Consider the following 26,198-nt stretch of genomic DNA (forward strand, 5'->3'; position numbering starts at 1 on the left):
AAAAAAATAATAAAATAAAAAAATAGACCTACACTGCATAGTCTTCATTGTATAAATTAAATATAGATTATATATTTGATGCTGCGAAGGTTATTTAGTCAAGAGCAGTGAGCACTTGTATTTTTCTTTGACGGCACTGGATTTATTATTGGTTTGCTTTCACTTTAAGAAACAAGCATGGATTTAAAGGAATTATTTGCATCCAATAAACGAATGCCTCCTTTCTAGATAAAATAATTTATTAAATAGTTTTTTTCAGTCTGAACTTCTGCTCTGTCTAGCGACTCGGACAGTTAGCTAGTGAGAAGTCTACTACAAACTCATGTTATATTCAGTGCAGTTTTCTTACCAGGAAAGGCCTTTCTTAAATGCATTCAAACTTAGCTCCCTCGAATTTTACCTCTTGTTTCATCCTGTGATCTGCACTCTACCCTTTTTGACTTCTGCACCACAGACTCTCATGCTAACACCCCCCCCCCCCACCTCCACTGACCCATCCAGGCTTCACTCCCCCCTCAATCCCATCACTGACACCAGCGTGACCAACAGGCACCTCCTCTCATACACGGATGCTGCCACAGCCCCTCCACCCCTGCATTCCTCAGATACAAACTGAGCTCCAGGGAACACTGGGATAAAAGGCATATTCTCTGACTGAGATCAAGCAAGACTACCTGGGCTAAACTCTTCCCCTCTGAGACTGAAACCAGCCAGACAGATGAGATAACCTTCATGGAAGATGTACTTTCATTTTGAATGATTTGGACATTGTTTAACCAGCTTTGTCACCCAGGAAATATCCTGTTGGCATTTATTTGACATTTCAATTATGCCTTGATCATCATAACCACACTTTTGTTTAGGTCTAATGTACATTTAAAACAAAGATATAAGACGCTTTCCACAAATATGGTACATTAAGTTGGATATAAATCTCTTAAAAATGAAATATTTTAAAAACATGTTGTATGTCTTTCAAGAGGTCAAGCTAAATATTAATATGAGATTTAATTTTATTTTAACAATAAAGATTTAATATAAACATTTATAAAATAAAAACTAAAACACCAAAGTGGGCAACAGTCCTACCTAAGTTGGGACTTTTTGTTTAGTATGGACTATTTCCGATAAATGTAAAATTAATTTTCTTATTTGTGGAAAGTGCTATTATAATTATATCTTATTTCAGTATATCTTTGTGTGATCATTTGGTTATTTGGGCAATTAATAATTTGTATCCATTTGACAATGTGTAGTGCAGTATACACTGTTTTTAGATTTGTCTACAGTACTATAACCAAAGGACATATGCATCTTACATGGCTTTAAGACGTTTGATTAAAATTAACAAAAAGAAGCAACTCCCCATTGAATGTTTTAGTTTCTCTTTGGAGTTTTACTGTACATTTCTGTAAATTACAAACTTAGTCATGTTTTAAGGTGGAAGTTTTTTTTTATACAGACACTGAATACTGGAAAGTGCAAAGTGGTTTTAGTCAGCATTGCAAGGAGTGACGTGTCCATTATTAAGTCTCCTTTAAAAGTCAATCTCATTCTAGTCATTTATGGAATGTGACTTTGTTCCCTCCCTCATTTTACTCAGGAAGGGAAGGAATACATTGCGTTTTGTGATTCTAGTACAGACATTACTAATGTGTGTGTGTGTGTGTGTGTGGTCTTTTAATCTAGATCTAGTGCAATGTGTGTGGTCAGTTGGCATATGACTGTGTTAGATAATGGTCCAGTTCCTTTTGTGTTCTTCAGTAATGACTGTCTCTGCTCAATTTGTAAAGGCTTGATTATGCTGTTAGGGTTGTGCAATACATCAGATATAGAAATACATATTCATTGCCCAACCATCGCCCATCATCCATCTGCTTTTGAGGAAACTATCTTTTAGGTTTTCTTTATTTTTATTTTTTTATTTTTTTTTATTTTATTTTTTTTAAGTTTAACATTGCTTATTTGAAATGTGATACTGTGCTGTAATTTGAGTCTTGGCCCGGCCTCAAGCATTTTTGTCCAGGTGAGTCACATTTGTCATTTATCTACCAATGTGGACCCTGTTCGAGCAGCATATACAGGGTTACATCCTGTAATTGACAGATGGTAATTAACTCTTTAATCCTTTACAGTATGCCCTTGGTGACTGACCTCTTGGAGACAAGCGTAGATGAGGTTCTTCGGGCCCCTGTCCCCATGGTGACTGCAGAAGATGTGGGAGCAGGTGCTGCTCATACCACCGCCAGCACAGCCGCAGAGGAGACCCTCTCTCTGACCGGTGAGATAATACATCACAGATATAGTGGGACGCACTGGCAGAAATGTTTGTTTTATCCAAGTGTTCGTCTTGCATATTTAATTTATTTTTGTGATAATTACATTTATTTATTTGTTCACAACAATTATAAACAAACTGAAACGCAAAAAGGTTTTGTATTTTTAAGTCTGCTCCAAGAATACTCCACTTCAGAATAATAAATAAAACCAAATACACTACCGTTTAAAAGTTTGGAGGCATTCGGCATTAAGGTTTTATTTATTTTTGTAAATAAATGAATACTTTTATTAAGCAAAGAGGCTTTAAACGGAACACAGATGACAATTAGGACTTTCATAAAATAATTCTATAAAAATGTATTATGAATTCCACAAAATTAATAGGCAGCTCAACTGTTTTCAACATTGATAAGTTATGTTTCCTGAGCACTAAATCATTTTATTTGAATGGTTTTAAATGATCATGTGACACTGACGACTAAAGTAATGACTGCTAAAAAGTCAGCTTTGCATCACAGGAATAAATTACATGTTAAAATGTATTCAAATGGAGAACAGTTGTTTTAAATAGTAATAATATTTCACAACGGTGCTTAATTTACTTTGTTTTGATCCCAATAAATGTATTCTCTCTTTAATTTAAAATAATACATATAAAAAAAATACATCTGCATGCTTTTATAAAACAAAGTACAACTTGCATTATTTTACTTAATCTATTATTTGATTATTGTCTCTATAGTTATTTTCATGCTCTGCCTATCTATTGTGTGAGCTGATTATGTCCACAGTGAACCTGTTTTAACCCCCACACATGCAGATGTGTTTCCATCTGTCTTGTCTGACCTCTCATTGTTTAATGATGCTCTCTGAATATGTTCTCGTCCACAGAGGCTGCAGCTCGGCTCAAGCAACTAGAGATTGAAAACACTCCAGTGTCTGCTCCAGCCAGAACAAACGTTAACCTCATCATGAACAACCAGGTCAGTTCCGCCATCCAAAAAACCCACACATGTACACGGAGAACAAAGCTTCTTATAAATGGTGTTTTTGCAGTATGTCCCCACTCCACACACCGCATCTTGAAACACAAGGAGCAGAGCTTGTGTTGGCTGCAGTGCCACGCTAACCTCAGGATGTAATTTAGATTAAATGTGAATAGTGAAAGTGATTACTCATGGTATTACAGCAGTCATTGATCTCTATATCTTGTCCAGCTCAGTGCCATGTAAGGTATTATGCTATAAAGAGCATATGAGCATATATGATGATTATTTCAGCCAGGACTGTTTATTTAAGCAAAGAGACAGAAATACAATGCAAACAAATTCATAATAGGAACACTTGCTTTGGTTTGTGTGCAGGAGGAAGTGGCGAAACTGACAGAGAAAAGTTTGAATAGCGAGGGCAGCAGTCCTGTCCTGAACCAGCTCAGATGTCCTGAGGAGCTCAAGAGCAACATCCTGAAAGCTCAGGCAGAAGCAGCCCTCAAGGTATTCAAGCACTATCATAGGCCCCATTTACACCTGATGATAATGTTTATCTCCACTCAGACAGTTGGCTGCTTGTCTTCCTCAAAGGAAGAGATTTAATGTCTACATACATTGTTTACGACCTCAACGTGTTATGCATAAAGTTCTTATATATGTTCTGTAAATCGTCATCTCTTTGTTTAGGATTCTAGAGATGAGATTGGACTGACTCAAGACAAGAACTGTAACCTGCAGGAGGCAGCAGCCAGGTATGATGTACAGTACACTATATTGCCAAAAGTATTGGGACATGCCCTTCTAATAAACAGGTTTGACTACTTGTGTAATTCCCATGAGTACAAATCTTAGGGTGTATTCACACTGGGAATGTTTTCTAGTTCACTTGTTTTGGTCCGGACCAATGTTGATTTCTTTTGTTTGGTGCGGTTTCGCTTTCACACTGCTCTTTTTGCAAGTGAACCAGAAATTGTAAACAAAACAACAATGTGCTAAGGTCATCCATTCATTCAACTATACCAGAGTTTGTTTGGAATTGGGCCGAGATCACTTCTTCAGCTGGGTCTCGGTATGGTTGTTTGGTCCGCACCTGAGTGCGATTGCTGTATTCACACCTGCCCAAAAGATCCATACCAAAGGGGGAAACGAACTGGAGTTCAATTCAATCAAACCGAACAAGACAGGTGTGCATACACCCTTAATGCTAAGGCATATAGTGTTATTCTAGGGAATCGTGTGCTAATTTTATAGCAGTTGTTTGGACAGGACACTTATTTACATTTTGTCATTTTGCAAATGCTTTTATCTAAAGCGACTTATAGTTGGGGGCTACATAAATGCACCGGTTGACCGGCCATAAATCGGAACCGGCCGGTTTTTGCTCAAAATACGCGATCGGCAATCGGCCGATTTTTCCGGAAGTTCGCTCGGGTGCAAAGACTACATTGTAAGCGTTCGCTATGTCATTTGTGTGGAAGAGTATTTCGAAATCTGTGCGCAGGACACGGGCAGCCGATCAGTACTGGAAATGCAGAGCTTCATGTCTGAGGCACAGATAGCAGGAAGCAATCAGCCGCTGGTGTACTGACGCACAAATAAGAGTCCCTTTCCTGCGCGCACTAAAGCTGCGCGAGCATATACTGTACCGGTCCGCGACTCCGCGCCCTGAATATGGGTAGACCGTGAAGAGATGTTCAGCTCAACTTCTCATGTGTTGGATGATAAACGAAACGGACTAAACTGTGAAAAAACTTTTTTTTTTTTTTTATTAGAACTTGCACACACATTTGAAAAGCCAGAAATAAACGTCAGTTCTGCATTAGGATGATTATTTTTTTATTTTACCTTAAAATTACATAGACTTAATTTAATTTAAAAATCACTTGATGTAGTACACTGAAAAAAAAAGTGTTTCATTCATCCAATTAAAACATTTTAGGGTAATGATTCACATATATATATATATATAGAAAATGAAAAGAAAATAATATATATATATATTATTATTATTTTTTTTTTTTTTTTTTACTTGAGTCAATAAGTTATTTATTTTTCACTGGCTCAAGTAAAAAAATTTAGATTTGAATCATTACCCTAATTTTTTTTTTTTTTTTTATTGGATGAATGAAACACTTTGCATCTTTGTTTTATTCGCACCAACATAATTTTATTTTAACATTTTGGAAAATGTATTTATATAGCATACTTTTATTTAGTCTCACTGGTAAAGAGCTTTTTTTAATTTAAAACCAAATTTAAAAACTAAAATACTGAATGCTGATTAAGAAACATCTTATTGAATGTGTGTTGATTGTGTTGTTTGGATTGTAGAACTATGCAGTTGTTGCCTTTAATTTCACATGGTTACAGTTAAACTTTATTTAAGGCCAGTTCTCTGTAGTTTCAACCCAATTTAAAAGCAAAAGCTAAATGCTGATGTCTGTACCATCTATGTTTGTATTAAATGTAGGCTACTTACTGTGCAGTAACTGCCTTTAATTTCAGATGGTTACGGTTATTGTTTTCAATAGCCAAAAGCAAGTTTGGCCTATTAAATACCAAATATCTTGTTTATGCACACTTTCCTTTTTTCTTGTTTGTTGTTTAAAAGAAAAAAAAAAGTCGGAAATCGTTATCGGAATTGGCCGGTTTGCTTGTAAAAAATCGGTATCGGAATCGGCCATGAAAAATCATGATCGGTGCATCCCTAATTCCGGGTAGTGGTAGGAAGATCATTCCACCAGCCAGGAATAAGGAATGAGAATGTTCTGGAAAGTGATTTTGAGCCTTTCTGTGATGGTACCACAGGGCGTCACTTGATAGCTGATCTCGGACTCCTGGAGGGGATGTAGATTCATTTAAGTGAATGGAAGTAGGTGGGTGCTCAGCCTGTGGCTGTTCTATATGCAAGCATCAATGTCTCGAACTTGATGCGAGCCGCAACCAGTAGCCAGTGCAAGGATATAAAGAGAGGTGTAACATGAGCTCTTTTTTTGGGATCGTATAAGACCAGTCGTGCCACTGCATTCTGAATCATTTGTAGAGGTTTGATAGTGCTTGATGGAAGTCCAGCCAGAAGAGTATTGCAGTAGTCCAGGGCCTGGTCAAGAAGTTATGCAACATGCTCCGTTAGAAATTTGTAATTCCTAATTCCATCTGAGCAGCTCTGGTGTGACTTTAAATGCAGACTTTAAGCCAAAAACTCATCACCAAACCCCAATGACTTGTACAAAAACTACATGGACAAAAATATTGGGACACCCCCTTCATTGGAACAGAAAAGGGCATTTCCAAAACTGTGGCAACAAATATGTAGACATATATCATTGCATGCTTGAATATTTAGATTTGTACTCATGGAAATTACTAAAGTAGTCAAACATTTTTATTTGAAGGGGTGTCCAATTCTTTTGGCAATATAGTGTATTTGTCTTGCTATAACATTTGGGCACAAACATTTACATTGTTACATAGTTATTTAAAATAATTTTTTAATAATGAAAAGATGGTGGGTGGTAATGCCTGTCTGTCTCTCTATCAGACTGATGGGTCGTGGGGGGCGTATGGGAAGCACATCCTCCCTGCCAGTGAGTGGGAGAGCGGAGCGCCAGGAGTCCTGGGACCTGCTCAAGCAGCCTGGCCTGCTGCCCCGCTCTACCTGCAGGTGAGTCCACAGCACACGAAACCTACTCCAAGTACAGCGAGAAGATTGTACTACAAAGAAGAATTGCTTTGTTGTTTGAGTGTGTGGATTTAGACACAGTAGGGCCATGTGAGTGCGCCTGTGGGCCTGTAATCCTCCTGGGACAGAGTCTGAGGCAGTGGAGCGCAAGCAGACAGGCAGAAACTGGGGCACACCCAGATTAAAGGGGCCACCTGGTCCTACCATCAACAAGCCAGGACTTGTTTTATTTCTTTAAACAGTATATGATCTTAGACTACAATTCAAAAGTCTGGAGTCATGTTTTTTTATTCAGCAAGGATTCATATATTGATGAGAGAGAGAGTAAATACATTTAACTGTTACAAAAGATTTTTATTTCAAATAAATGCTATTCTTTTTAAATAATAAATTGACACAAATATTAAGCAGCATGTTAAGATATGTTAAAGAATTAAATCTTTTATGCTGTTATTTATTTAATTTTTTATGATTAACCAAATAATTTATCCTGCCATATCTGTCCTGTTCACTCCAATCTTGTGGGAAATGATTGAAATAAGTAAATTAAACAAAACAAGCCTTTATTTTGGCCCTTTTTGTTTCATTGCAACATTGAATTTTACATTACTGTGTGAGGATTTGTGCAAAAAACAAGACAGTGCTACAATGTGACACAATATAAAGCTACAAAAGTTTCATCATTGATAATCAGCAGTAATAAGATGTTTCTTGAGCACTAAATCAGCATATTAGAATTATTTCTGAAGGATCATGTGACACTTGAGTAATGACTGCTGATAATTCAGCTTTCCCGTCACAGGAATTATGGCTGCTGAATGTGCATTTTGCACTTTAAAATATTAAAATAGACAACAGTTTGTAATAATATTATTGTTTTTTACTGGTGTTTTTGATCAAATAAATCCAACCTTGGTAATCAAGACATACTTGCTGTCCATTTCCAACCCCCTTTTTAACTTTTTAACAGTAGTGTATGTTAACTAGTAAGAATGTTTCCAAAGAGGTTGAACAAATTTGCTTCCGTTGCTACTTTTAAAATAAATTATAAATTATTTCATTTTTCTAATTGACAGCATTTCACAGATCATGCGAGTAAACTGATTCTATTATTAAGGCCGGCACGTTTCTTAATGTAGCCAGTGATTAAAAGCTCACTGTTGCCATCTAGTGTCAACTGTTGATGTGTAGTTACAGATGGGACATATGGCTGTGGTCTGACTGGAAAGATGTTCTTAGGTAACCACATGTACTTATGCCACAGATTGACTGCCCGATTATCTGTGTACACTGACCTGCAACCATTCAGCTCCGATAGTCACATGATATAGGAAACACATGTCAAATACGTGTCTTGATGTGTAAGCTTTTATTTTTCTGTTTAACATCACATTTACAATTAGATGTCTGTAGAATCAAATAAACATCATGTGATTGATAGTTGAAATTATATTCAGTATGAAAATGAGGTAATATGGAAAGGAACCAAAGATTAAATTATAATTCACTACTGATGCCTACATCAGATGCTCAATTTATAGACACCAAAATGATGGGTTTTATTCACAGGGAAAACACATACTGGCAAAATCATCTGCCAAATGTTTAAATAATTAGTACCTTTACAATGGTACACATTTTGTCAGGACTCTCTGGAAGGCTGCTCTGTTCTGGTGGGAAGCCGTCCAGAGTGTGTGCACACACTCAAACCTATAATTTAACAGTAATCACAAAGTGACCCCAAGTCATTTCCTCAAACACGTCATAAGAGGTGTTCATAAGGTTTCATTCAAGGGTGATCAGTGTGATTTCCTGTGTGATTTCCTTTGAATGAACAGTAATGAATAGCTTGAGACATTGTTTTTTCAATGTCCTTTCCTCATTTCCAGTGCTTAAAATCAAAAGGTTTGTGTCCAGAGCTCTTTTCAGACATGCTCCATCACTATTAAAATGATCTGAATAGTTTTTTTTCTTTCGGTCAGGAATGAGGAATGAAAACATTTCCATCTACAGCTACAGCCACCATTGTTTTAACATGTATAGCAGCTTGAAGATTCAGTCAGGAAAAAAGACTGGAAGCGCATTATGTTCATGAGAGTGCTCATTCAGTTTATTGTCTGTCCTCAGCCTGGAAGAGAAGGCAGATGACTTTATCTCTTCTGTGCCGCTTCTGTCATCGGATCCAGTGAATGAAGCCCAGTCATCCAAGGTAACAGAAGTGGCTTAATGCCATTCCAGCTGCTGGCACACTGTAACAAGAGTCCACAGCAGCTGTCAATATATACACTATCATTTACTTACTCACCACTGAAACATGCTCTCCTTTACAGGGAAAATAAATCCAGCATAACATCACTTTTATTTTCTTTGGCTGTCAGACATTCATAATGGTGTGTTGAGGTTTCGCTGATTACTCAGTGGTTCATCAGGATTGCCAATACAGTACTGCAGGCATGACATCCCTAGTTAACATCCTCCTAGTTCCCTCGACAAAAAGCCAAGAGGAATTATTCCCTTTGCTTTTGGATTATTGCAGAAAGATATGTGACCAATACATTTTTATGGTACTTAAATGTTTATCTTGGTAATCTTCACAAATGACCACAAATTTTGAAGCCTAAATACAATTATTACCCTAGTTGACTACTGTATTTATTTTGTTATAGAATAAAACGTGGTTGACCTTTTGTCAACCATAGACCTCACCTCAGGCATATAACCAAAACCCCATTGACTTAGGGATGATGGAACTCAAAGTGCACTTATTGCTGCGTTTCAGGATTTATTCCTGCAACCCAAAACTATTATGACTATAATATTTAAAGTTAATGAAACCATAAAAAAAAAAAAAGAAGAAACGTGAGGGTGGGTTCTTTGGACTTGGGCCACTTTGCGTTCACCTCACAATGCCACATTTACTGTTTGCTTATATTTTTATCAATTTATGTTAAATGCGCTCCCTTTTTGTCTCTGTTAAAGGTTTTGGTTTTCAAATAATTACAAAAGCATCACTTTTTGTGATGACTTGCTGGCATTGACACATCCTGCAGGAACTGCAGATCTACAGTAGTCATTGAATGCGCTGTTGGTTGGCATACGCTTTAGAGCATGTGGCTTTTTACAATGCAGGTCAAAGTTCAGGATCCTGAGCCGCTGACAGCCCCTCTGACTGATAACCTGATAGACTTCACAGACCCCATCCCTGTAGTAAGTTCAGCACTGCAGCTCACGATATGCTTGTAATGCTTGTAGTAAGCAAACGTTTGGCTCTATAATTGACTGTATGGCACAACAATGCCTGTTCTCTTCAGATGTTTTCACATCGTTGAAGTATTAATATTCTATAATTTTTCTTCATTTTTTTGACATAGGTGCCAGCTCCCAAACCCACAATTACTCCTCGATGGATCATTCCAGCTTCAGCACATATAGTGAGTTGACCTCTTGAATTATTCAGATGAAGATATTACATGAAGAAAAAATCTGATATTGGATTGATTGCATATTCTGAATATGATAGATCTAGAATGAGTACCTCCAACCGACTGTAGATTTTTAGCAGTTTTCCTGGTGAGGTCTCCAGACACCGATCCATGCATCACTGTAGAACAACAGCTACTTTATCAAAGCGTTCGCACAGAGATGCCTCTTCATATTTCTCTGCAGCTCTGTAGATGCACTCTGTAGATGTATAGATTTAGAAGAAGCTTTCATATTGCAGCAGATGATGTTGATGCACTATCAAGTCACACGTTCAGTGGCGTGTACATTTTCATTACCCTCACTTCTCACATTTCTAGTAGTAGATTTAGTGACTGACTGCCCCCTGCTTCCTCTCTCGCCTCTAACAGACTGGCACCTTTACTAACGGCCTCCTTGACTGTACAGCAAAGATGTCATCATCTCACCATCCTGAAGGGGCCACTATCTCCTCACTCCCCCATCTCTCTCACACTCACAATGTGATTGCCACAAGGTTTGTTTCATCCCTGCTCCATTACTTTTCTCTGCTCTGTTGAGGACTGTTGTCCTACTTCTTTACTAAGCAATCAGATTTACCATTTTCAGCTTGGTAGATGATAAAAACCAAGAGGAGTCATGCTGTAATTTCACCATTTTGTGGGTGTTTCTCTACTGAGAGCCACTTGAAAGTAGTCTATTCAATTAGATCTACTAGATCTCAAAAGTTTGGGGTCAGTAAGATTTGTTTAATGTTTTGATCTCATTCGTCTGCTCACCTAGATTGTATTTGTTTGAAAAAAAAAAAAAAAAAGGAATACAGTGAAATATTGTTACTTAGCTATTTAAAAAAAATGTATTCATGTGACAGCAAAGCTGAATTTTAAGCATTACAGTTTTCAATTGCGCATAATCCTTCCAAAAATGCTGATTTGGTGTTAAATAAACATTTCTTATAATTGCTGTAGGTTCTCTGATGAATAGAATGAATGGGAACAGTTTTTAAAATAGAAACCTTTCGTAACATTATGAATATATTTACTGTCATTTTGGATAAATTTAATGCCACCTTGCTTTGAATAAAGTATTTTCTTAAATAAAAATCATACTGACCCCAAACATTTGAACAATGTGTTTTTGCATGCGACATACTGTATCAATTGCAAACAAAACTAAGTTTTAGTGCACCAGAAATTGCTTTAACTTCAAACACTGAAGAATTGTTCAAGTTTGTTCTTTATTTAGCTTCTGATTGTAACGGCCAACTGCTGAATTGATTTTGACAGTATTGTGGCTCACCCAATCAAGGACAACAACCACAAGCCCAAAGGCCTGCTGACCACTGAACTCTGAGAGCGAAATCTTGAGCACATGCCCAGCACCTGTCACTGGACCATCAAAAGCCCTGAGAGTGCAGCCACAGACAACTGGACTCTGGGCAGGCATGGGGTTGCTGGCTTTTGACAGATGGCATCCGTGAAGCAAGATCTCAGCGCTGATGACCAAGAATAAAAGTAGTGATCTAAGGTGCACAAAGGGCTAACAACAGGGTCCAGTGTTTGGGGACCACCATTCCTTTTATAACTTTTATAGCTCTTTTGAGTGACTCTATACTGAAGCACATGAATGATCCAGTCCAGTGTTGTGATGGGATGTTTGATCATCTAGAATGTGTGATCCACCTGCTGTCCTCTTCCTGTTTAGATCTTCTCTGATTGGATGACTGTGAAAGAGCTTCATTGCATCATTTACTGTTTTTAGAACTGGAGTAGTTTTTCCTACAAAAAAAATCTATTTTTTAAGCTTTTTTGCCTTTCTCTTGCTCAGCTTTCTATGTTTTTATGAAGTAGCTGCATTCATTATTACACTTTTAGGTACTGTACTCTAAACTGCAGTTGTTAGCGCACTAATGTGTAGCTGTGGGCAACTACATTGATGAAGTCACTGAACCGAGATTTGCTGTTTGAACGTTTTATCAGTGCTGTTTTTATTCAAACATAATAGTTATGATCTGCCTTATTTTAAAAGCTCATGTAAGATTTTAAATATACATGGACAAATTACAACATAACATGTTTCTACTGTGTAATGTTTAGTTGAAATATTTCACTGGGTGTTCTGTGTAGTATGTAAGTGCAGTTTTTAAGTGTGCTTCGCTGTGTTGTTAGATGTTATGTGTGAGACAGGAGCAGCTGAGACCTCTGTCACCCACTGGCTCAAAGACTTGGACCATGTAAACAAACTGAACTGTTATTCACTGTGATACTGTGTCAATTGTTACTGCTTTCATGGACCCTTCCTTCTCCACTACCAGTTCCACAAGCATTTGCTGCTATTTTTCAGTACACTGAAAAATACATCATTGGTATAATCACTGGATCTGAAATCACTGGGATCAAAGGTTTGGAGGTCTTATTTGAAATTAGTATGTAGTTAAATCTTGTAAATAGTTATTCGTCCGTTGTTTATATGGTCTGCCAGCTCTGACTTGCCTGTTCTAAAGTTCTTGACTTTAGTGGAAGTGCTCAATCTAGTATCCTTTGATATGCTTATCATTTTGTTCTCTAAGTCTCACACTGTAGGCTTATTTACATACAGAATATAAATGATCTGTAGATGTCACAGCAATGATCTGTTTATATCAATACACTGACTGTAAGCCCTGTCATTTTGTATAATGTGATATTCCACAAGTAAAAGATATTTTAACATAGTTATTGGAGCTGTGCTTTTTATGTGCATGCAGTGTGTGTGTTTGTTTGTGTATATATAAACCGAGAGATACTTTTAAATGGAATCTTAATGTGACTGAAATGGAGATTATTGTTATTAATTTGGTCATTTGTTTAGATGTTACAGCTTTCTATTTACCTACTAAATTTGTTAAAATAGAAAAAGAATGAATGGCTTACTTATAGTTTCTTAGCATACTTTTTGACTCCGATTCCTTGCTTTAAAGTAATAGATGATTTTAAAATGCATATTGCTGATATTAATCCAATATTTGTGGGTAAACCTATGTGCATGTGGCATAAGCATAATAGAGAAAATTCAATAAACCTTATGCACTTGACAATGATTGTACTTTTAGGTTTAGGAATAAACCGTAATAGATTTGATCCGGAAGAAGAAACCTTACACCAAGTTGTGCAAAAAAAAAAAAAAAAAAAAACTTTTCATTCAGATTACGTGTAGTAAAATATTCCCAAAGGAAGAATATGTAATTGTTCCAAAAATAAATAAGGAAATACATAAAAATCCTTACTCTGCAATGACATATGTTGTGGTCATAACCGTGTGCCTTTCTTTGCTTGATTGAACCTAGAAATGACGCCGTCACTTCAGAGCCTCCATGGACTAAACAACTAAAACCGTAGAAATGATTCAAGTCTAGATCTGTGAGAGTCTACGTGTTTGTCAGTGTGGCGGAGGTCTGCAGTGGAGCAGCAGGTGGAGCCAGAGCTCTTCACGAGTCACACTTCAGTCCTAATTCCTACATAAAAAGGACATCTCACAAAACACAATTTTTTCAGTTTTTCTTCTTGTTGTTCACCTCATATTTAAGGACATTTTTAAGTAGACTATGTTTTGTTCACTTAATATTTAAGGAAAGGAAATTTCTAACAAAACAGTTTATTAACCGCATATTTATGCTTGTTTTACTTATATTACTTTACTAATATAATTATTATCATAAAAAATGAAAGTGTTTATCCCTGGTCATAAAGAAACTACCGAGTCAATTGGTTATTTGCTCAAAAATACCCTATAGAAAGTATAGTTTTAATACATTAATAATAAATAGATAATTTAAATATTTAGTAGCCTACCAAATAAATTGCTTACAGCAGACAAGTAACCCTGTTCATCTGAAATCAAGTAACAAATGTTACCGGTGGAATTCAGTTAAATTCCTTGATTTTATTTTGTTTTGTTCATTCAACACTACTCGAAGCCACAGTTATTAACCCATTAGTTATTCTTGAAGAAATTTAATTCTTTATCTCTGTCCAATTAATCATGGTTGGCAATTCCCCCTGTGATTCAGATCGTGACCACAGAAGGCGCACAATCCCTCTTTCAGTGAATGATCATATTTCATCTGGGCAGGAAAATTGGCGTCAGTCCATTGGAAGTCTTACATTTTTGCTATTAGATAATAGCGGTCGGTGTAATTTTTATATTATTACATTTAAAAAGTGGGTGCACAGACGCAGTATAATTTGGAATTAAGCATGAAGTCCTGTTTTTTCCTTTACTGTTTTCTGGTGTGATCAGCACAGAGTAAATTACAGTAGTTCCCTCACTCCTCTAATTAATTATGTTCATGTTTATTATTAGCCAGCATAAGTTGATGAGCCGGGAGGGAGGTGGCTTCGCGTTTACTGCTGCCACAAGCACAGCTCACAATCACATCGTTTATTTGTGCGCCTGACGCGCGCAGGAGCGCACGCACAGTCCGCCTGTCCACGAGCGACTTCAAGTTCAGCGAGAACTCCTGAGCACGCTTCCACTGACCCATTCCAGCTGCGCAATCAGCTTTATTGGGTACTAAAGCAGTACTTTAGAAAACGCATGGCATGGTGACTGAGAGGAACGGAGGAATTCTCTCTTCGGCGTCTTTAGTGGAGATTCGGCGTTGAATGAAACTGTCTGCAAAATTAGCTGTCAAACGCGCGCAGGATGTGTCGAGTGTCGAGAAAGTAGAGCTGTTTAATCGACTATCAACAAACTTCAGTTGCTTTGACTGACATTGGCACGTCATGGCATCAGTGTCGTGGAGACACGCGCTTTTCTTCTTGCTAGCCGGTAAGTTGAACTGGTTTGTCCTGTTTATGTCTGATTTTCAACCTATTATGTTTGTTTCTGAAATTTCATACTGACTGTAAAACGCCCAAGAAAGCTAGAACAAATCAGAACGAAACTATTAAGTCGTTTGTTTGTTTATCTGTTTGATAGTGGTCTATTGGGAGTGTTTTAGTAAGGTGTAAAGGGAGTGAGAAGTCTAGTGATTTTTTTTTTTTTTTTTTTTTTTTTTGCAGCATTGGTTTTGTAGGTTAGATTTATATAAATAAAAAAAATTATTGTGAATTTTATCCTCAAATCAAAAAAAAAAAAAAAAAAAATATATATATATATATATATATATATATATATATATATATATATATATAATATTATTATTATTATTATATATATATTTTTTTTTTTCTTCTGTAGCTCTCGTGTTAAAAAGGTAACACTAGCATGTATTCCGGCAAGAGTCAACATAAGCTGATTTTGTGCACGTGGGATAAATGTAATATATTTTTTAAATAAATGGATTAAGTTTAGCCAATGATTTTTAAATAGTATATTTATACAGTTGATTATAATATTTACTAGTCAAAATGGGCTTAATATTTTTGTATGTTAGGGTGCATTCAGGTAAATTAGGCAATTGAGATGTTTGAAGGAAAAAGGCCCAATTATTTTGAATTAATACCTTTTACATTTTTGTTGTATAATGTTTCATAATTTAATGTATGTTTTACAGTTTAAATTTAGTCAAAAAGCCTATAATATGCTATTTGATGGCAGGTACCATGTGATGTTGCAACTTACTCTGTATTGTGTGATAAAGCAAGTATAGCTAGCATTTGAAATAATTTTATCTTAATTATATCCTGGGTATAATGTACTGTAAAAAACTGACTGTAATTTTGAGAAAAAAAATATTTGTACGTGGAACATACATGCTCTTATCCCACTTAGTCTTTTTCATAACAATACACAGAGGTTGGAAATTTTGCTGAAAGTGAAAAATCCATAAGTGACAAGCCCGCCCACGTATGGGTCAATTATCTAATTTTTTAATTAATAATGCATGGCAACCTCTTTCTGTTGGAAAGAATTAATTTCACACTTACCTTAACAAGCTCGCTGAGCATGACTAACAAGCTGCTCTCTGCTTGCCTTGATTTCCTGTCACCAATCAGTTGCCATTGCTATTTACTCTACGAAGATTCATGACATACTTTATTAGGAAAAATGTCTATATAGAATTTGAATGCAAATATGAGCGATTCATTGTTGTGAACTGACCTGACTCTCAGTCGAATAATGCACACATACTGTATGACTCTTCCTCTGTGAGAGTGACAAACATGTATCTGTCTCTCTGATGGCAGAGGGAAAGAGAGCATGCTGGTGGATTCAAGTTAGACCGTGAAGCTCATGTAACTGCAGAGAAATATTTAATCAGTCTGTAGAAATATGTAACTCTTGATTAAAAACTTCTGCTCCACTTAAGCCTGCTGTGAGTGTCCTATAAAATATGTAGATTTAGAAGGGGAATCTTCTGGATTTAAAATAGGGCTGCAACTAACGATTATTTTGATAATCGATTAATCTGTCGATTATTTTTACGATTAATCGATTAATCGGTTTATGTACTTATATTTTAGTTTTTTCCCCAAGTAAATTATTAATAAAGGGTCTTTATCATTCAGCATAGATTTTTAATAGATTTTAACCATTTTGCATTGTCATATCCTCATCAAAAATATACCTGGAGTTGTTTTATTATGTTAGTAATCCTTTGTCGAACTCTTCTGCAATCAAAACACTGACCCATACTCTAGCAAAATTCACAAGGAGATTTCAAATATTGTTTTCACCATGGCAGTCCTTAGAGCTCCTAAAGCAGTTTAACATCCCAAACAAAGCTTAAGGAATCTTTGAGAACATATTTTCACGAAGTATAAGGATAAAACAGAATAAAATTGCAGTGCATTGTATTTTATTATTTACTGGGAAAAAGCTTTATAGCTTATGCTGTGAAATTGTAAACAATCCTTCGAAAAAAAGTGCCAATGGCATGAAACCTGAATGGAAATCACAATTTAAAGTAAAATCCATTAGAAGGTTGTCCAGAAAAAAAAAAAAATTGGGACACACACAAAAAACCTGCTGTGTGAAAAAGAGCAGTGAATACTTTCATTCATTCAGTCATAATTAGGCTGCAAGTCTGAATTATGAACTGGTAAACGACAAACTGATCACATAACATGTTTGTAAAGCTTTAAATGTTAACTGTTAAAAAGCAATGTTATCAGCTTTTACGACTAAACTTTTGCAAACAACCTTGTACTGGAGAATCTGCACAAATAAAATTCTTAGGGGCCGTTCACATATCGCACCTAAAAACGCGTGGAAAACGCTAGTCGCGCCGCTTTCTCCTTCTTTCCAAAGCGCTCGGGCAGAAGCGCCCCTGAGGCGTCTTCCTTTGCTAAGCAACCATGACGTGCTCTCTCCATGACATGCCCTCTCCATGAAGACCCGGAAATTTCAGCAAAGGATAAATGGATGCGGTGTGGACGCGCCTGGAAAAACGGGCGCATCGCACCGCGTGCGTGTCGCGACCGCGTCGCTTCCATTATGAGAGTGCATACTGCGCGCCTACATAGGAAATAACGAACTTGAGCACGCAAAAGACATGATATGTGAACGGCCCCTTAAACAGTTCAGTAGTGCAGAGTTTACAGGTTACTCTTCATTTTGAAGGCTCAAAGTAAAGTACTCCCACTTCCCGCTGAATGCTGCAGAGACGCTATTCGGGAAGCACGTGACATAAAACGAGGCCAGCTATTGGCTATTCGCTACTTCACCTGCTGTACTGGCTGAGTAAAACCTCCGGTGGCTCATTACTGCCACACTTTGGTCACTGCAGATTTGAAATATGCACGAAATGAGCCGCTTATGGCAAATAAAATTTATTTAGCGACGAATCGATTACTAAATTAGTTGACAACTATTTTAATAATCGATTTTAATCGATTAAATCGATTCGTTGTTTCAGCTCTAATTTAAAACAGCATCAGGAGGTGAACTCAGGAGGAGTGTGTGTTAACTGATCTTTGAAATAAGCCTGCTACCTACTCTACAAAAGTGAATGAGATCTGCAAGCTTGATTTTATGGGTTACATTTTAATCATACGTTATAATGCAATATGTATTCCAACAATGCAAGTATGCGTTGCATTTTCACTGGCTCTGCTAAGGTCCCTATAATGGATGCTACGGCATAAAACTAGTTTGATGAGTGATAATACAATTTAGCGACCCTTTCCTTTTTCCTGTCCTGTCCTTCATGGACCTGTCCATTTTTCATGATTCTTTCCTTTAGCTTTGTTGTATCCTTTTGCTTTTCATATTTCCTAAACCTTTCCTTAAAATGTCCTTTCCTTTCCCCATTATCTTTCTTCCTTTTTTTAGATGACTCCTAACCCACTTTCTTTATGGGTAGCTATATCCATCTTGTCCTTCAGGTGAACCAGGGGAGTCTGACAACTCCCAGGATATTGATGGCATCATGACTGTTAACTGCTGGCACAGAGAAAACGGAGGCTTTGTGATGTTGTTGCAAGCTGAGAGATAAATGTCAAGCACTCTTTTCAAAACTGAACCGAGCTTTCATTGTGTTCCAGACCAGAATTGTGGTCTATCCCACCAAGAATCATTGCTCTGACAATCTGAAAATTGAAAGTCAGATAAAACACTAAACACAGTAAAGGACATTTAAAGCGGGATGAAGGGGAGCACAAGGATGTGTTCTATACAGTTCTCTAAATACTATTAGCACAGTGCATTTCTCTGATTGAGGTGAATAACCTGATGGCAGTGGGCGGGGAGATCTGGACAGCCGTAACAAGTGAAGATGAATATATGGCTGCTCTATTTCTTTACGCTTGTCACGACCGCTTTGTATCTCATTCTCAATGTACTGCCTTAAGCAGTTCTACCCTTGAAATAATTCAGTTTACTAGGTCTTGAATCCAAGTTCATTAGTGAGTATTGTGTGCAAAGAATTCAGTGGGAAATGTGGTAACAAAAAACAAAATTATCTGCGCCTTGTGGTACCATCACAGAGAGGCTTAAAATCACTTTCCAGAATATTTTGGTTCACCATTCCTGGCTGGTGGAATGATATTCCCTCCCCTCTCCGAAATGCTGGATCCCCGAATCCCTGAATATTTTCTATTTTTTGTCACTTTGGATAAAAGCGTCTGCAAAATGACTAAAAAATGTAAATGATTATTGAATTACATCCAGAGGGCTGCTGAACCAAACTATGCATGCTTAATCATGCAGAATGGCTGCTGGAGCTGAACACAACACATTTGTCCATATTTCTGATTAGAGCTGACAATCTAGACATGTAGCATAATCTGAAGATATCTCAATAATTTTAGCATGAAGTCACTTTGCAAAAGTGGAATGACTTTGATTGACCATTGACACCTTGCACAAGGAGGGCAAGACAAAAAAAAAGGTCATTGCAAAAGAGGCTGGCTGTTCAAAGAGCTATGTGTCCAAACACATTAATAGAGAGGTGAAGGGAAGGAAAATATGTGGTAAAAAAAAAAAAGTGTACAAGCAATCGGGATAAGCGCACCCTGGAGAGGATTGTGAAACAAAACCCATTAAAAAATGTGGGGGAGATTCACAAAGAGTGGACTGCAGCTGGAGTCAGTGCTTCAAGAACCACTACACACAGACATATGCAAGACATGGGTTTCAGCTGTCGCATTCCTTGTGTCAAGCCACTCTTGAACAACAGACAGCGTCAGAAGCGTCTAAAGACAAAAAGGACTGGACTGCTGCTGAGTGGTCCAAAGTTATGTTCCCTGATGAGAGTAAATTTTGCCTTTTCCTTTGGAAATCAGGCTCCCAGAGTCTGGAGGAAGAGAGGAAAGGCACACAATCCACGTTGCTTGAGGTCCAGTGTAAAGTTTCCACAGTCGGTGATGGTTTGGGGTGCCATGTCATCTGCTGGTGTTGGTCCACTGTGTTTTCTGAGGTCCAAGGTCAACGCAGCCATATACTAGGCAGTTTTAGAGCACTTCATGCTTCCTGCTGCTGAACAACTTTATGGAGATGCAGATTTCATTTTCACACAGGACTTGGCACTTGCACACAGTGCCAAAGCTTCCAGTTCCTGGTTTAAGGACCATGGTATTCCTGTTCTTAATTGGCCAGCAAACTTGCCTGACCTTAACCCCATAGAAAATGTATGGGGTATTTGGAAGAGGAAGATGCGATATGCCAGACCCAACAATGCAGAAGAGCTGAAGGCAACAATCAGAGCAACCTGGGCTCTCATAACACCTGAGCAGTGCCACAGACTGATCTGTGACTCCATGCTACGCCGCATTGCTGCAGTAATTCAGGCAAAAGGAGCCCCAACTAAGTATTGAGTGCTGTACATGCTCATACTTTTCCTGTTCATACTTTTCGGTTGGCCAAGATTTCTAAAAATCCATTCTTGGTATTGGTCTTAAGTAATATTCAAATTTTATGGGATACTGAATTTGGGATTTTCCTCAGTTGTTCGTTATAATTATCAAAATTAAAATAAATAAACATTTGAAATATATCAGTCTGTGTGTAATGAATGAATATAATACACAAGTTTCACTTTTTGAATGGAATTAGTGGAATAAACCTTTTGATGATATTCTAATTATATGACCAGCACCTGTAAATATACTCATACAGTATGTGTTTTGAAAATATTTGCATGTGTATATATTTATATAATTTAGATTATACATAAATACATTTAATATACAAATATGACATTTTCTTAAATATATAAATGCATTAGTGCATTTATTTATACATAATAAATATACACCGTACACACACACAGATATATTATCTAAACAAAAACATATTTTGTATGCAATTAATCATGTTTAATCGTCTGACAGCACAAACTGAACCTGAAAGAAAAGTTGCTTTTTATGCTCTTTATATACTTAGATGACCCTTTTGCATCATGTTTGACCATCATGTTGGATGACATTCATCAGCAATCATATTTTGAGGAAAAGTGCGATTCGTGACCTTTTTGGCCAGCATTCAGAATACGTTATTGGACATAAAAAAAAAAAGCACAGTTAAACTTAAAATGTAATAGCAAAACTTCATTGGATTATCTAAACAGTTTATATATATATATATATATATATATATATATATATATATATATATATATATATATATATATATATATATATACACGTTTTTATAAAATACCAAATAAAGAATGTTTGGTTTTAGGTTGATTTGATTAGATAAGTTCACATCAATATCTCTGACGTTTGATTGCAGACTTTGGTATTTTGACAAAGAGACTTGACCTGGTATTTTGACAAAGGACACACATTCAAGTTTGAACCTGGAACCTTTTGTTAGAAGAAAAAGCAGGCTTGAATAAAAATCTCATTCTAATCTTTTTTTTTTTTTTTTTTTTTAAACATGGTAGCATGGGCATTGAATCCTAGCTCTTGGCCGCTGATCGTATAAATAAAAAACAGGCAAATTGTGTGCCAGCCCTGGCCCTTGAGATGCATTTAGCATTTGTCTCACTCCAAAGTAAAATTGACGCTTTGTTTAATGCTTTAAGGAACAGGTGTAGCACTGAAAAATACAGTTAATATTTGATGTTGAAGCAGTCGTGTAATGTCAGCAGGGAATCATCAGCTCTCTGCAGTGCTCCTGGATGGGTTGGAACTCCTCCCTGCATTAGCTGATTATTCATTATGACGGCAAGTGAAAAATACAGCAATTTTCTGGTGTTAATTTATTATTGGGGCAGTCTCCAGCTATATCTTAAACTTCTCAAAATAAATTCAGCTTCAGATTGGTTATAATCACAGAAAAAGAAAAAAAATGCAATCTTTATCTGATTCTGTTAGGGTGGGCAAGACCTCACCCCTGCCCATGCCTGGAGCCTGGAGCCTGCCAGTAGTAGATCACTGATCTTTGGTTTTCATGTGACCATTGCTTTAAATAGTAAATTAAGGGTTTTTCCTCAATTGCTTTTCTCAACCATTTTATTGATGATATTTCCTTCAAGGTTTTCTGGTACAACACATTTTAAAGTTTAGCACATGCATAGGCTAAATTTATGGATGTTACAGCTCAAGATAATTAAGTTTTGTTATAAGTTTCCAAAGGCTTAATTGTGTTTTAATTTTAGCACACATTTTAATTTATTTATATTCTGATGCAAACGCACACATTGTCTTATTTTCTTCCACAGCTGAATGTTTGCGCTTGATATAAAGTGCATTTCAATTGCTGCCTACAACAGATTACAGCGTCAGAGTCACAGTGACCCGCAGCAAATGACCCTCTTTAATGGGCTCCAGCCGTTGGTGTAATGGCCTTGAGTGATCCATCACCTGTACAGCCAGATACACTGACATTCATGGCCCCAGTAATTGCTTCATTACAAAGGGTCTGTGCCATGTAGATTATTTTGGAATGCCATGATGGATGTTGTGCATGTGTGTGCGTGTGTGATAAGAAGAGTAAATGGAGGCATTTTGCTTTATCAATAGTTAGAAACCACGTTACACAATGAGAGGGCGAGCAAAGCAAGTAGCAATTTGTACTGGCACATTGCTTGCTTTCAGAAATGGCAGACAGTACTTGATCAGGCGGCCAGCGTAGTTCACTCGCAACACTACAGAATGTTTTGTATGGGTTGCATCTTGACTGGAAGTGCTTTATATGACTGTCACCATGTTTTCCCTGCAGCATATTGCAGGCTAATGCTTCTCTTCTGGCACTAATGCAAATGTTATCGTGTTTTCCTCACATAGCCGCTGGTTGTTTTTGTCCATGCTGGGATAGCAGCATCTCTGTACACTTCAATTTTGCATACACTGGGGGAAAAAAAAGATCATACGAGCAGACGAGGAGAGTCATAGAATACATCACACAGAATGCCAAAAAAAAGAAGTAATATAATTTATTAAAGGTGTAATAAATGTTCTTAAAGGGAGAGTTCATGCAAAAATTAAAATTCTGTCATTGATTACTCACCCTCGTGCTGTTCCAGACCCACAAGTCCTTCTTTCATCTTCGTAAAACACATTAAGATATTTTTGATGAAATTCGAGAGCTTTCTGACCCTGTATAAACAGCAATGCAATTACCACATTCAAGGCAAACAACATTCAACTCTTTCAAATTTGTTGAGTAAAGTTATTTTTGTTTTCTTTGCACACAAAAAGTATTCTCATACATTTGGACTATTTTAACAATGTCCTTGAATGTGACAATAGCTTTACTATCCACAGAGATTCAGAAAGCTTTTTAAATTCATTAAAAATATCAGTATTTGTGTTCTGAAGATGAACAAAGCTCTTACAGGTTCAGAATAACATGAGTAAGTAATTACTGACAGAATTTTCATTTTTGGATGAACTATCCCTTTAAAATAGAAATCAAAATAGTAAAGCCTAAAAATGATACTACTACAGTGATTTTTTTTCCACATTCAGTCTGAAACAAAATGAACAAAATCCTGGAAACAACCCAAGTCCAAGTCAAAACCCCTTATTTATGTTTTATTTATTTATTTTGCTGTTCAATGTGTAAACGTGTCTGGCTCTAGAGTTACTGTACATCCCTGCATTATCTGTCAATCTCAGCGTCTGTCTGCGTCCATTTTCTAACATGAGACAGTGGCAGGCATTCATTTGGCCAATTATGTGTCCGTTAAACTATAAGAGAACATGACAGCTTGACGGTCGCACAAATAGCACCCTGAAGGAAATAATTTAAGAAAATAATAAATTTCAGTATAATGCATCTGTCATCATAATTTGTCCAACGCCATCTCAAGTGCTTGAAGCTCTGATCAGTTTAACACAAGTGAAGTGAAATTCAGCCAAGTATGGTGAAGTATGGTGTGCTCTGCATTTAACCCATCCGAAATGCACGCACACACACAGAGCAGTGAACACACACACAAACACACACACACACACACACACACAGTGAGCACACACCCGGAGCAGTGGGCAGCCATTTATGCTGCGGCGCCCAGGGAGCAGTTGGGGGTTCGATGCCTTGCTCAAGGGCACCTAAGTCGTGGTATTGAAGGTGGAGAGAGAACTGTACATGCACTCCCCCCACCTACAATTCCGTCCGGCCCGAGACTAGAACTCACAACCCTTCGATTGGGAGTCCAACCCTCTAACCATTAGGCCATGACTTCCCACAACAATATGTTTAAAGAGCCACACAGATGGGAAATCAAAAATTACCTGTATTACAGTGTATGATGTAGCTGTCCATCAGTGTAAACAATGTGCAAAGTTATTAAACCAAAAAGTACATGATTTATAAAGTTATTGGCTTCTAAAGTAAGGAGTCGACTCTGAATCGCTGAAACGAGTCGTTATAGATTTCAAATCTTTTGCCCATCTCTATGTACGTCACTAGGAGCACTTTGCATAATAATCTCCGCCTACCGTCTTGAGAGAAACAAAACTCTGACCTGCTCCACCCCCCCACACAGACGCTCTGGTTGGTGTGATAGCATCATGTCGAGGAGACAGTGTGTTTTTAATTGTAAAGGCAAGTTTGTTTTATTTTCACTGCCAAAGAATGAAGATCCGAACGCGCTATTCAGATTCAAACTGAAGCGTGCGGCTTGAATACACCCACACAGAAGAAAAAGCAGCGAGACTGCTCAAGTTTTTTATTTTACTGTTTGCTTCGCGATGAGAGGAATAAGACATAATTCACCCCAAAAAGATGCTAACGCATTGTTTACCGTGAAGCTGTGTGCGGAACAACCAATCAAACCTGACTATGTTAGTTGACCAATCAGAACACAGTATGCTACCGAAAGATGGGGTTTAAGGAAACTGAATCTTTTGAACAGTTTCGCGCGAACCGTTTGGGGATCTCTGAGAATTGAGGTAATTTTAAAATGATATTTTGACAAAATGACAATGTTTTTTAACCTTGGATGGATTTAAACCTATTGTACAGGACTTATAAACCGTGATAGGAAGCTTAGATTTTTCATCTTACTGGCTGTTTAAATGAATCTTATGGCTTCAGGAAAACTTCAACTTTATTGACAACGTTTGTGGCATGATGTCGATTACCATGAAAGAAGTTTGACTCACCCTTCAGTTTTTATAAATGTGCATTTACAGTACTGCACTTGCCCTGTCTTAGAGATATAAATGAGTAATTTTATCCCATACAGAGTGTTGCATTAGGATCATTTTGTGGAATTGTCTTAACGCGAGTCATAGTTTCACATGATTGCCAGTTACATATTCACACATTTCGAGAGTCAATCATAAAAGCACCATACAATGAACATGAAAGTGGCACATACATGTACACTATATAATGTATCTTCAAGGAAATTTTGTTCAAGGAAAAGCATGTTACTGATACCTAAAATAAAACAATCTTTTAATTAAAACCTATTTAACATGAAGTACATATGACTCGTGCCGTGCTATTTTAGTACTATTTATAATATAATATAATATAATAATATATAATATAATATAAACTTTTATTATTATTTTTAATTCGCTTTAATTTTCAGTTTTTAATTTTAATATTACCTTCACAACCAACTTAAGTTTTCATCTAATAACTTTATTTCACCTGTATTTTAATTAAACAACATTAGGGACAGTGATGACAGAATTTTCATTTTTGGCTCAACTATCCCTTTAGCAGTCCACAGCAGCACATCATAAGGCTGCATAAATTCTTTCCACTAAAAAGATGATAATGAATATGCCAGTCAAACGAGTCAAAGTTACAGAAATGATCAAGGAGGTAAACTCAAAAAGCTCTCGTTTAGTTCTCCTCCCTTTCAAAAGGCATCTTAGAATGAACATTCTGTACATTATGCAAGAGTTTGAGATTAAAAGAATCTCAGTGCTTGAAGAGAGAAAAATAAGGTCATG

General features: G+C 36.9%; 2 protein-coding genes and 1 long non-coding RNA gene across 8 annotated transcripts in view; 2 read left to right on the forward strand and 1 right to left on the reverse strand.

The window, feature by feature from the left end:
* Positions 1 to 13,123, forward strand: part of LOC127965180 (band 4.1-like protein 5) — a 36,320-nt gene extending 23,197 nt beyond the window's left edge. For 2 of the 6 annotated variants that reach the window (XM_052565835.1, XM_052565836.1), the window contains exons 17-26: positions 2,136 to 2,281; positions 3,172 to 3,263; positions 3,645 to 3,773; positions 3,957 to 4,021; positions 6,811 to 6,933; positions 9,079 to 9,160; positions 10,081 to 10,158; positions 10,323 to 10,382; positions 10,803 to 10,927; positions 11,697 to 13,123. In XM_052565835.1, coding sequence (XP_052421795.1) covers positions 2,136 to 2,281; positions 3,172 to 3,263; positions 3,645 to 3,773; positions 3,957 to 4,021; positions 6,811 to 6,933; positions 9,079 to 9,160; positions 10,081 to 10,158; positions 10,323 to 10,382; positions 10,803 to 10,927; positions 11,697 to 11,763 — 967 coding nt within the window. In that variant the 3' untranslated portion in view covers positions 11,764 to 13,123. The remainder of the gene's footprint in view (positions 1 to 2,135; positions 2,282 to 3,171; positions 3,264 to 3,644; positions 3,774 to 3,956; positions 4,022 to 6,810; positions 6,934 to 9,078; positions 9,161 to 10,080; positions 10,159 to 10,322; positions 10,383 to 10,802; positions 10,928 to 11,696) is intronic. The other 4 variants (XM_052565839.1, XM_052565837.1, XM_052565838.1 and 1 more) reach the window with 4 other exon arrangements.
* On the reverse strand, positions 8,902 to 13,934 carry LOC127965181 (uncharacterized). Its single transcript, XR_008155262.1, has 3 exons — positions 13,676 to 13,934; positions 10,487 to 10,632; positions 8,902 to 9,200 (listed from the first exon to the last, which is right to left on the reverse strand). It is a non-coding gene; the product is annotated as an uncharacterized LOC127965181 (long non-coding RNA).
* Positions 13,935 to 14,711: 777 nt separating this feature from the next.
* LOC127964445 (receptor activity-modifying protein 1-like) overlaps positions 14,712 to 26,198 on the forward strand; it is a 35,944-nt gene continuing 24,457 nt past the window's right edge. The window contains exon 1 of the mRNA XM_052564658.1: positions 14,712 to 15,219. Coding sequence (XP_052420618.1) covers positions 15,174 to 15,219 — 46 coding nt within the window. The 5' untranslated portion in view covers positions 14,712 to 15,173. The remainder of the gene's footprint in view (positions 15,220 to 26,198) is intronic.

The sequence above is a fragment of the Carassius gibelio genome, chromosome B9, assembly GCF_023724105.1.
Source record: "Carassius gibelio isolate Cgi1373 ecotype wild population from Czech Republic chromosome B9, carGib1.2-hapl.c, whole genome shotgun sequence".
NCBI classification, from domain to species: Eukaryota; Metazoa; Chordata; class Actinopteri; order Cypriniformes; family Cyprinidae; genus Carassius; species Carassius gibelio.